This window comes from Thamnophis sirtalis, unplaced genomic scaffold, assembly GCF_051295495.1.
Source record: "Thamnophis sirtalis isolate CommonGarterSnake01/CBP01778 unplaced genomic scaffold, rThaSir2_p1.2 scaffold_6, whole genome shotgun sequence".
NCBI classification, from domain to species: Eukaryota; Metazoa; Chordata; class Lepidosauria; order Squamata; family Natricidae; genus Thamnophis; species Thamnophis sirtalis.
Genome location: NW_028261386.1, coordinates 94,457,003 through 94,469,387, shown reverse-complemented (window position 1 = coordinate 94,469,387; position 12,385 = coordinate 94,457,003). Strand labels below are relative to the sequence as shown.

The following is a 12,385-nucleotide window of genomic DNA, read 5'->3' as shown; positions in this document are numbered from 1 at the left end:
TGTAATTTATTCAATTTAACAAATAAGGCTATATAAATTTAATTATTCAATTTAACAAATAAGGCTATATAAATTTAATTATTCAATTTAACAAATAAGGCTACCATATATAAATTTAACACAGACACAAACACAGATCATAAGCTCTGAAGATGAACATTCCAGAATCCACCATGACACTGATTCCTATCAGAATCCTAGGAGACTGGAATGCTCAGGATCAGATATGTATCTTATACAGACTCCACTATGGGCATAAAGCATATTACCAGTGAATTAGATGGGCATGAAAGTATATTACTAGTGAAGCCAAAGTTATGTTACTAGAATATAGAAAATCCAATCGGCCAGTATTTCAAAAACGTGGCAACTTTAAGATATAAGGACTTCAACTCTCAGAATTCCTCAGCCACCCAGAAGTCCACAAAATTGCCAAGCTTGAAAAACACTGCTATATACGGAACAATCCCTAGGTTATTCAAGACCCAAGTTAATGTAAATTCTACTATACACAGGGAACCTACAGGTAAGTCCTTGATTTATAACTATTTGATTAGTGATTACTTGAAGTTACAATAAAATTGAAAAAAGTAACTTACAACCGTTTTCTTACTTTTACAACTATCACCACATCCTATTAGTCATGTGATCAAAATTCAAATGCTTGGCAACTGGCATGTATTTATGACAGTTGCAGTGTCCCAGGATTATGTGGTTGCCATTTGTGACTTTCTGAGCTGGGGTCCAACAAACAAAGTCAATGGTGGGAACCAAATTTGATTACTGACCATGGCAAAAAAAAGTCATAAAAGTTTGTAAAATTAGGTGCAACAACCACCAATTGTGGTTGTATGTCAAGATCTTCTTGTATAGTGTTTTTTTAAGCGGGTTATATTTAGATTTATTGTGGCATCACCATTTGGGGAGAGGAATCCTTTTTTATTTCTTTTTTTAAAAGAGAATAAAGTAGAGCAGTATTTTTTGAACTTTTTCTTTTTGGAAAACTACATTAATTAACTAATTTATCAGACTTTTTTTATAATTTTTTTTATTAATTTTATTACAGAAAAAACACAAAAAGAAAAGCATCATCTTTCATTACATCTTGTAGAAAGCATATCTATTGGTCACAAGTACATTTCGTGTGTTCTGTCCACAATCACATATATTCCATTCAGTTTAAATTGTATATGTTAAAAATTTATATATTTTACTATCACCATACCACCATTTTCATTTAGTTAAGATTTCAAAAACACAGCCACCTGCTGACATTTTTCCCCTTCCCCCAGTTTCAGTCAATCTGCCATGTCTTATATCTTTATAACATATTCTAAGGAAAAAAAAGTCAATTAGTAGGACTTCTAACATTTCCTCTCTCTAAAATATCTTTATTATTATAGTTAACTAGGGGTTATTTACATTTTTCTCTCCTCTTCTCTCCACAGACGCAAAAAGCAACAATCTCTAAACAACAATCTATTAATATGTGTTAACAAAATGACCATTTAAAATCTAAGATAATCTAAAGAGAAAAAGAAAAATGTTGACATTTCTAGTTTATAATCACCAAAGTATATGTTAACCTTCCCTTTTGTTTTTATAGTTAAAAGACAGGGGGAAAAAACAATTGTTTGCCATTTCTAATCCAAATTAAAATTTCTAGTTGATAATCTCCAAGGTATACATTAACATTCCCTTTTATTATTGTAATTAGAAAAAGACAGCGAAGAAAAAAAAAGAAAACAATTGTTTGCTATTTACGTCACATCACCTCTTATTCTAATCCAAATTATTTATAGCTTCATAACAAGGTCTAAAACACAAATTTATAGGCTTTATCATTTCACCAAATCTCAGTTGCAATTTGCGGCCTGGTTATTTATCCTAATTAAGGTTATCCTTTCATTGTTAATATCATGATATATATATGTTAGCGAATAAACATTCAATGATAATCTATAAGAGTCTACAAAATACTAAAATCCCTACTTATTAACCATCAAAAATTAGCTAATTTTTATATCAATTGGCATTATCAGCCAGTGTCTTTCCAGTAGCAAAATAATCCTTTCTCTCTCGCCAGCGGTTGTGTCATTTCTCTTATTAGAATCTTTTCAGAGTTTAACATTTCTCTCCGCACTCTGTAGCTTAAACGATCTCTCATGTAGTTTCGTTGCTCTTTAATTGTTATTAATGTAGGCTTAACTTTGGTTATCAAACTTGTTTCTGGATATATTTGTCTTCTTAATTCCATCTTTTTCACTCTTTTTTTCCCTCCTGCATCTTGAAGTTGAAAGAAAGGCTCCACGTTGTCAAAAACACTTTTCCAGCTTCCCTTCTTTTCACTTTCGCTTGTATTTGGTCCATTGATGGATTCATCTGATATCTTATATTTATTTTCTGTGTTTCCATTCCCTTCTTTGGTCTCTGGGGCTCCAACCCCCTCCTCTTTAACTGTAGCACCCCATAAACTGTCCCATTTCTTGTCAAATCTCTTAAGTCCGTCTGCAATATTTTGAAGTCCAACCAGGATGTTTTGGATTATTAGATTTTCTTCCTCTGAATATTGATCCATTTTTCAAAATGCAAAGAAATATAAAGGAAAAAAAATAGGAAAAGGAATCTGCCACTCTAGCCTGTCAAAATTTTAGGAAATGTGTCTGTATTTATTTTAAATCTTAAACACCAATTCTTTCAAAGTTTTTAAAATAGGAGGGTTTTAATTCTTGCTTGTCTTTTCCTTCTCTTGCCAAAATATTTACCAGAAGCACTAACAAAACAGGTTTCGTGCTTTAAGTCTTATCAAGTTTTATAAACGAATTCCAAACCCTTCCATTGCAAGGTCAGTGAAGCCAAGTGAAGCAGAACAAAGGATACATTGTATCCAAAACAGAAGCAAAGTTCAGACTTTGGCTTCCAGGTGGCAGTTTCAATAATTAGTCAATTGTTATTTTTTGCTTTCCCTTAAATATCTTTCATATAGTTTTAACCAATAGAGGGAAAAATTTGTTGAAGTAAGAGAAGAAGTTTAATTTAGCCAACAACAAAAAAAATAGGATAGTAAAAAGGAAAAAATAGAAAAAAAAAAGATCAGTCCATAGACTACAAGCAGGGAGACAGGAAATGTTGCAATTACTTCAATCCACAAAACATCGTTACTAACTAGAGCAGGAAATCTTCTAATAGCAGTCCAATAAGTGTCAAATTTGCCGCTTTATTCTTACTTTGAGGACTAGTTGTTATTATTTTTTTAAGAAAAAAAAGTTTCTTAACACAAACGAGATAATTCCATTCTTCCTTTTGACATTTTCCTGAACATAATCATAATTATTTCTATGATTTGTATACTCGTAAGAGACATATCGCTCTGTATAGCTCCAACGATCCACCAGTAAAATAAAGCAATAAATGCAAGTAGTTTAATGTGTAGTGTATTAGCACTGTATCCAATCCACTTCAAATTGGTTTTTTCCCCTCCCTTTGGTTTCCCCCACTTATATTATGTCACTGCTGCTAATGAGAGCAGTGAGCTTTGCTTCTGAATCAAGTAACACTTCGTTAGGTTCTGTTGGCAGTGGTTCAAGAATTTTCCTTTAAATGCTGCTAGTGTTGAATGGGGTGTGGAGATGTAGAGTTTGGCTCTACATATTGAGTTAGAAGTCATCAACATTCTGGTATCACATAGGCCAGGAAAAACCCCAAAGTGAGGTTTTAAACAGGCCAGATTTCCAGTTATTTCCAACTGTTTTGTTCTTTCCAATATACTGAAATGTAAAAAGAAATTAACTAATGAGCAATTCATAATAATTTTGGAAAGAATAGTATTCAGTTAATTGGAGATTTCACAATTATGGTTTACATTCCAGAACATAACTCTGAAGCTCATAATTTGCCTTATGGAAGACCCCGGGTTCTACAAAACAGAGAGTACTGCCTCCTTCACCAGACTAAATATGTAAGCGCATATAGTCAAGACATCTTGATGCCACTATGGAATTCATATACTGTCAACAAATCAGTAAGTTTTTGGATTTATTTATCTTCTGTAAAAAAGATGAAAGTCTATGTGGAAAAAGGATAATATATAAAAGAGATGTCGGGGAGTAGTAAAGATGGATGCAGAGGTATATATGTGGATAGTGATGGAGACAGAGATACATACTGTAAATCACATCCATGTCATTCTTCATATTGCTGCAGAACATGGGCAAGTTTATTTCAGGTAAAAATTCAGTAGACTGTATCAGGTTTATAAGTAATCTTCTTGCTTAATTATATATTTAATTGCATACAGTTGTCTAGTTATATATAAAGTGCATACAGTTCATACAAGAAACCTTGGATTTTTCAATCCCAGGGTGGGATGCCAGAAAGGAATGATTATGCTCAGAAGGTAGAATGTCAAAGTGATGGAATGATAAAGCCAGGTTTGGGGAGGTTTTAGGCTATATTTTAGGGTTTTTATATAATAGCATCTTCTTTACTGTCTACTGATTGTTGCAATGCTTCATTTGGCAGTACAATTAGGTTTATCTTGGTTCCCCCAGCAATTTGTCTGAGAATAGATACACAGCAGTGGTGGGTTTCCATTTTTTTTACTACTGGTTTGCTTGTGTGCTTGTGCGATGCTTCTGCACATGCACAGAAGTGTCTGGGCCAGAGGTGGGTTCCGGCAGTCGCTACTTCTGGTACCTCATGGCCGCATAGCGCACGCATGCGCAGTGCAATTAAAATTGTTCTGCACATGCGCAGAACCAAAAACCAAGATGGCGGAGCCTACAGTGCCACTGAGAGAACAGGTTCAGAGGTGTTGCCGGTTCCAGTGACCCAGGCTGCCAAACCACTACCAGTTCAGATGAACCGGACCGAACCGGGAGCCAGTCCACCGTTATAAAAGTTTTGTAAACAGTCTTTTTTCCCATTAAATTACATTTTTACTCTAGTGGTGCTACTAATTTATATTTCTTTAAGTGAATACAGTTTCAAATGCAGAATTTGGAGCATATCTGATATTGAAAATGTATTATATTGGTGTTATTTCAATTAATTCTCCATGCTATTAAATATGCTATATTTACATTAAATTAAACTAAAAAAATACATGGCAGGGTCCTGCCATCTTCTTCCCCACAGAGGATCAAACCTTCAGGTCTTTTTCCAACACTCTTCTTTCAAACAGAAATCTCCCAGCTTTGAGATCTGATTCTCTTAGCCACAAACCAATTTCTCCCTGCCAGTTTCCAACAGGTTGTACGTAACTGTCAAACTTTATTTTCTCTTGAATTGCTCCATAGTTCTCTTTCTGGGCCTTCTCATTCCAATCTGAGTTTATTGAGTCTTTAACCAATCTAAACTATATTTTTTCTGTCTTCCACTCATTTTCAAGTTTCATCTTGAGGGCTCCATTCTACAGCACACAGTGCCAAGGTAATCATAGCCATCAGTATATTACTGAATGGAAAAATACAACATATACAAATACAGCATTCATTCACCGAATGATTCTGCAGATAGTCCCAAAATGGCATACTGATGTTTAAAGATTGCTTATTTGCATATTCTCTTAAGGTACTTTGGAATTAAAAGAAAACAGCATGTGTAGGGCAGACATTCAGGAGTGTAGCCTGCTATTTTTGCTGCAGCAATTCCACTGCTGTAGTTAGCCATTCTTTTTTTTTTAAACCATCCAATGGTTTGGCAGTCAAAAGCAATGGTGTTATGATAAAGAAAAGAAAAGCAGGCTTCTGTTCTGTGTGTAATTATTTTGGCATTCAAGGCAGAGGGACATGCTTTCTCTGTTATTATGTTTTTCTGCCCTCTATATGTACCACTTCTATGCTGTCTGTGTGCAGTGTACCAAACTTTCTAAGAAAATTCATCTGTGAATGTCATTAAGACATTAAGATGAGGATGGATGAAGTAGAGATGACTACTTTTATGTTTTTTAAAAAATAATTCTTTGGGGCAGGGGTGGAGAACTGAAGTTTCTCAGTATAGGTATTTCACCCAAACTGAGTGGGCAAAATTAGGAAGCCGTGGTTCTTTCAACATGCCTTGCAATCCTAAGCATTTCTTGATGGAACTGGGGAAATCTCTTCTCTGTGAGCTTGGAAGTCATCCATCACAGGGGCTGCATTCACAGAATATGCTAAGTTGAATGTGACTGGCTAGCCCCCAACTGCCTGTCTACATCAACTGGCAATGAGATCCCCAAGTTGAGTTAGAGAGGAGATTTTTCTAGCCCGGATTGGAGATATAGTGTTTTAAACTGTATGCACAGCTTTGCAATCTCTGAGCTACTATACCTTCTCCAGGTAGCTGGAGAAAATACTTTAGATTATCTTCCCCATCCTGGCGCCCTTCAGATAGCTGGATCTGAAATTAATATTATTCCCAGATGTTAAAAAAGGCTAAGCTGAATCCTGAATCCTTGGTCTGAATCAAGAGAGATTGCTTCTTCCGCTTCAGAAAATAATGATCTTATTGACATGCAACATATATTCCATGCTAAGGTTGGATCTTTCGTGCTAAGGTTGGATCAGGGTTTCATTTTCCTGGACATTATGAATTAATCTGGTGTTGATATATATTACATATACAGTATATACTGTAGGTCCACATATAGATAGTGTTAAAAGTAAATATACAGTATTTGCATTCTTTTGTTCAGTTTAACATGTTTTACTTATTATTTTTGGATACTTTGAGCGAGGAGATATATGTAGCTTTTCTGAGTCTCAAAACAGATGGCATATTTTAATATATCGAAATTGGAGACATTTATTATTATTATGAACCTAAATCAAATACACTGCAGGATAAAAGTCTCTTCAATGAATGTTATAAATACAATTTAAGTTGCTGCCCCAGTGTGATAGGTAACTGGGTGTTTTCAACTTCCCAATTTAGGTTAAAAGAGTGTGACTGGTCTGAAATCACCTGGCTGTTTCGTGTATCTAAGAGAGTACCAAATTCTGTCTCTCCCTGTATATTCTTTTGTGTGTGTGTGTGTGTGCATGCGTGCGCGCACACACACACACACAACATGTAATATCAGCCAAGAAAGTTTTTCTGATGTCATAGAGAAGTGAACACAAAGATTTTTCCAAAGCATAAAGCAGCTGTTGTGTCACTCAGCCTTGTTCAATATAATCCAAACAAATTTCCTAGAAAATTGAGCTCTCAATGGAAAACCAGGTACCAACCTTTCTGTGAATTCTAAATATGGTGTCTTTAATGGCAGGTCAAAGGCTTCTTTAATACTTTGAAATTAACAATTGCCTCGTCTAGAATTTTCTTGAGCTGCATTTTAAAGTAACATTGTGAGCCATGTTGAACTCCTAGAGAAGCTGATGAAATGTAGTAAATAAATAAACAAGATGAGGCACCAGGCTTTTGTTATTTTCATCCTACAAACTTTCACCTGTTGCAAACATTCTTAATGTTTTAAACTGCAAAATGATTTAAAGATTTATTTTCCAGTCTAATCAGATGAATATTAAGATGTTTACATATTTTCATGAAAAATACTTCTCAAAATGTATTGATTTATATAAGGGATGAGGCACTAAATAAAAATAATGTTAGGTAAAGAATTAAGCCAATAGGTGGATAGGTCTCAAAAGTTCTGATTAGCTTGGAAGAAACATCCATCTGGGTTCAGTTCCAAGAGGGGAGAAAGACACTGGAAACATGGAGGCTGATTGGAAAGCTGGTTTAATGGAGCAGAACCATTAAGCACATGGGCCTGGTGCAGCTGAACACATGGTGTGGAGAGTGAGTGTTATTTATACCCTCTCTTGGGCTTTGAACTTGAGCTTCCTGTTCCTCTGGCAAGGGCAGGGCTACTGTAGGGGTCATGTACAAATCCTAGGAGTTTGTCTGAGATAAACTTGGTTGAACTGTGTTGGGTGATGTAATGAAGAGGCTTGTGTTCTGGAAGTGTGTTGGCAATTCCTATTATGGCTTAATAGCTTTGTCCTAGTTTGGATCTTGAATGAGGGCTAATCCTATCAATCTGGAGCTGAGAGCCTTATATTTTGTAGATAGAATGGCCCAGTCTTTCTGGGGCTATTAACAAAGGTGGGGGCTGATTTCCAAGAGATGTTTCTCCTTTTCTCATCCAGGGAGGTATAATATTCTGTCCTTTTAATATTTCCTAGAATATTTCGTTCTTCTGCGAGAGGGGTGGATTTTAATTTTCTACAGAACCAATCCCTTTATGAAGCAATATGGAATTGGAGAACCTTGGGGATCATCAAGTGAGGAACTTGATCGAAAGAATTCTGAGCTGAATCAGGCATTTCTATCCATGCTGGGTTCAATCACTCTTTCAAAGTGCTCAAACTCTAAGAAAGAAGCCTTAAACCAGAGGTGTCCAAACTTGGGAACTTTAAGACTTGTGGCCTTCAACTCCCAGAATTCCCTTGAAGTCCACAAGTCTTAAAGTTCCCAAGTTTGGACACCCCTGTCTTAAACAGTAGACATCTAACACTGAAATAAGTAATTTGTTGTGTGTGTTAATTCCCTCAAAATTTGTTTGGTTCATGGTACTGATCAAAAAAACATGAGGGTGGGAAGATATGGTGAGACCATGATTGTGTCAGCATGGGGATTCTGCAAAGGATGGCTGCTCTGCGGCTGCGCGAGGAAGATGGCTGCTCGAGCTTTTTGCTCAGCTGGAAAGCAAGCCGAAATTGTTCAAAATTGAGCCTCCTGCCAAACGCAAGACCTTTATTCGGCGGGATTTTGGAGGAGATCCTTTGACCAGCCTGGAGAGGTAACGTTCATCTGAAACATTGCCCTGTTGGCTCTGAGACGGGCCTCGGTGTACTTGGCAGCTGTGGCATGCTCGGCTTCGGCATGCTCGGCTTCGCAGACGCCCCCCCCCTATGCGGACGGCGGCCCATGAGAAATACTGCCCTGGAGGCTTGGGGACGGGCAGCGGCATGTCTGGCGGTTGCGGGCGGCTTCAGCTTCGCGGACAGCTTCACGGATGGCGCCCCCCTCCTCTTCACGGATGGCAGCCCCCAGCGTGAATTAAGCTGGGGACAGTGCTAGCGGAGTTTGGGTCAATTAATACTTTGTGCACTATTGTAGAGAGTGCTTGGGGGGGACTGAAGAGGCCTGAAGAGTGCCGGGACTGTGCTGCGACTGTGAAATGGAGGGTTACAGCTGCTCTGGGCCATCATTGCTGCGGCTGCCTCCGTTTTGAATTACTATTTAAATCACCTGACTGAACTGCCATTCCATATTGTTAAGCGGAACTGCTGCGCCTGCGGGAAGAGCTAGGGACGGCTTTGTCTGCCCCCTGGCCAACGTTTTTTCTTTGTCTCTGCTAAGACCGCAGAGAGGACTTGAGAGGATTGAGCGCCCCACCTACAGGAGAATCGATCCTCGGGAGACTGCCAGAATTGGTTCACCTGACTGCTCGGATGCTGGAGCCTGGAAGAGCTGGCTGAGGGGATTCGACCTACTGAGACCGCCATTGGTCACTACGGGGGTGGCTATTGGAGGCCTGTCTTGGGGGGACCCGACCCCCTTCTATTGCCTGACCCTTCAACCACTGGTGTTCTGCTGCAGGGGCAGGCTAGGGACAGGGTTAGGGTTAGTGCTAGGTTTAGTTAGGGTTAGGGTTAGTTAGGGTCAGTGCAAGGGTTAGGTGTAAGACTAGGGTTAGATTTGCTGAGGGTCAGGTTTAGCGTTAGGGTCAGGGTTAGGGTTAAGTTTAGGACTTAGATTAGGGCCGATTAGGTTTAGGGTTAGGGTTAGGCTTAGGGGGAGGTGGGGGGGTGGGGTTGCTAGCCTGATGACCTGCCGGTCTGCTGCTGCCGTCTGAGAGCATGGCAGCTCAGCTAAGAGTGGGGTTTCCTCCCCCCCTCCGCCATCAGTTCTAGTTCTTAGCATTGTGGGAGCAGTCCTCTGGCATCCCCTGCTCCTGGAGGAAGCTGTGTTTTGATCCTGGCTAGTTGTGGCTCATGGCTGGCTCTGTGATATCTGCTGCCTATGGCCTGCTTGCCTTCCAGCTATTCCTCCCCCTATCATCAGGGAGCGAATTGGGACATGACTCTGTCGCCGGCTCTTGTGGGTCCCCCGTTTATGCCCTTCCCGGTCACCTTTCATCTCCATTCCGTCAGAGAGAGAAGGCAATGGACAAAGAGCACGTGGCTGAGGAGTTTACTTCCCCCTCCAGTTGTGGTCATTTTACTGTGTTGCAGACTTTTGGACCCTACCCCTTTATGGGAGAAGATCGGGACATCAACTCCTCCTTACACACTAGGACAATTTTGAGCTAATTTTTTGCTTTGGTACTACTGCGCGGCTTTTAAATTCTTTGTATAGTGAGTGCTTGGTATGAGTGTGGTTGATTGAATGTACCCACTTTTTAACTATATTGTTGTTACTCTGTTTTTAAATTGTCTGTGGGGATTGTCTGATAGTATGGTTGTGTATGTCTGAGTAGGCTGGGACCATTGCAGGGCACCTCCTGCACTGAGTGCCTTGCAGAAGTGTCAGGGGGGCCTATGCCTAATCCCAGCCTTGGAATGTCTGATTCGAAGGGCCTACCAGGGAATGCGGGGGCCAGGGGGGAGGGAGGAGGGACCATGGACACAGGAGTGGGCCGGAACATTAAGGTCATAACTGGGAGGGGCAGATATGGCGGGGACTTTAGGGCGAGCCATTACCTGGGAAGGAGGGTTCGCTACGTCACAGAGATCCCTCCTTCCGGCCCTATCAGTCCCACTCCAAGGCCAGATGGTGTGAGTAGTCAGGACCCTGGTCTCAGGCTGTTGTCGCTAAATGCCAGGTCTGTGGTTCACAAGGCTCCCCTCGTCCGGGACCTAATTTTAGACGAGAGGGCAGACCTGGCATGTATTACTGAAACCTGGCTGGGCCCGGAGGGAGGAGTCCCCCTCACTGAAATGTGCCCAGAGGGTTTTCAGGTGCTTCATCAGCCATGACCCCAGTGAAGGGGTGGGGGAGTGGCCATTGTTATCCGGGAGTCTTTAGTTCCTCGTAGGATCCCTGCTCTGGAGCTTGTCGGGTGTGAGTCCTTACTGGTGAAGTTGGACCTTGAGGGTCAAGTGGGCTTGTTGTTAAGGTACTTGCCTCCCAACAGCGTGACAACAGCTCTCCCCTCGCTCCTCGAGTCAGTAACCGAGCTGGCAGTTGAGTTCCCCAGGCTTATGGTGCTGGGGGACTTCAATTTGCCTTCGCTCGGTGAGCACTCTGATGGAGCGCAGGAGTTCATGGCTTCCATGACAGCCATGGGCTTGACCCAAGTAATTCGGGGCCCGACTCACTCAGCAGGTCACACGCTCGACCTCGTATTCCTCTTGGAGCTGTGGAGTTGTGATCTTGGTTTGAGGGGTAGTGAGATCTTGCCCCTGTCATGGTCGGACCACTTCCTACTGAGGCTTGACTTTCGGAGGCCAATCCCCCACTGTAGGGAGGAGGAACTGATTAGGTGGTTCCACCCCAGGCGCCTTATGGACCCTCAGGGCTTTCAGACGGTGCTTGGCGTTGTACCTGATACTCTCGTCCACAGTCCGGTGGAGGCCTTGGTCGCTGCTTGGAACTCAGCAGTGTCGGAGGCTCTTAACCGGATTGCGCCTTTATGGCCTATCCGAGGCAGTGGATCCAGGAGGGCTCCTTGGTTCACTGAGGAACTCCAGGAGATGAAACGCCAAAAGAGACGCCTAGAGTACCGCTGGAGGTCCAGTAAGTCCGAGTCAGACCGAGCACTGTTAAAAGCCTGCATCAGAGCTTACCTCCTGGCAATTCAGACTTCTAAAAACACATATATTGCTGCTCTGATTGCATCCACTAAGTCGCGCCCAGCCACCTTGTTCAGAATAACCCACTCCCTCCTGAAAGGGAGGGATGCGGGCAACCCTTTATGAAGTAGAGCTGAGGAGTTTGTCCAATTTCTCGCGGATAAAGTTGCTCGGCTTCAGACAGACCTGGACTCCAATTGCACAGAGCCAGCTGAGGTACCGGGGGAGGGTCTTCAGCGGCATCTATGGATTTATTTTCAACTTGTTACTCCTGAGGAAGTGGACAAGGCCATGGGAGCAGTGAGTGCCTCCACGTGTGTGCTGGACCCGTGCCCCTCCTGGCTAGTCGCGAACAGCAGGGAGGTGACACGGGGCTGGATAGTTACCGCCTCCCCTCGGGAGGGTTTCTTCCCCCCCTAAAGGCAGTGGTGGTGAGACCCCTCCTGAAGAAGTCGTCTTTGGATCCAGCCATTCTAAATAACTATCGTCCAGTCTCCAACCTCCCCTTTGTTGGGAAGGTTGTTGAGAAAGTGGTGGCCTCTCAGCTCCAGCGGTCCTTGGATGAAACCAATTATCTAGACTCCTTTCAGTCTGGATTCAGGCCT

At 41.3% G+C, this 12,385-nt stretch overlaps 1 protein-coding gene across 3 annotated transcripts in view; it reads left to right on the top strand.

Annotated features, from left to right (window-relative positions):
• The window catches only part of LOC106538434 (venom phosphodiesterase), an 83,080-nt gene that overhangs the window by 54,912 nt on the left and 15,783 nt on the right, over positions 1–12,385 (top strand). For all 3 annotated transcript variants that reach the window (XM_087718479.1, XM_087718480.1, XM_087718481.1), the window contains one exon: positions 3,870–4,021. In XM_087718479.1, the coding sequence (XP_087574605.1) occupies positions 3,870–4,021 (152 nt within the window). The remainder of the gene's footprint in view (positions 1–3,869; positions 4,022–12,385) is intronic.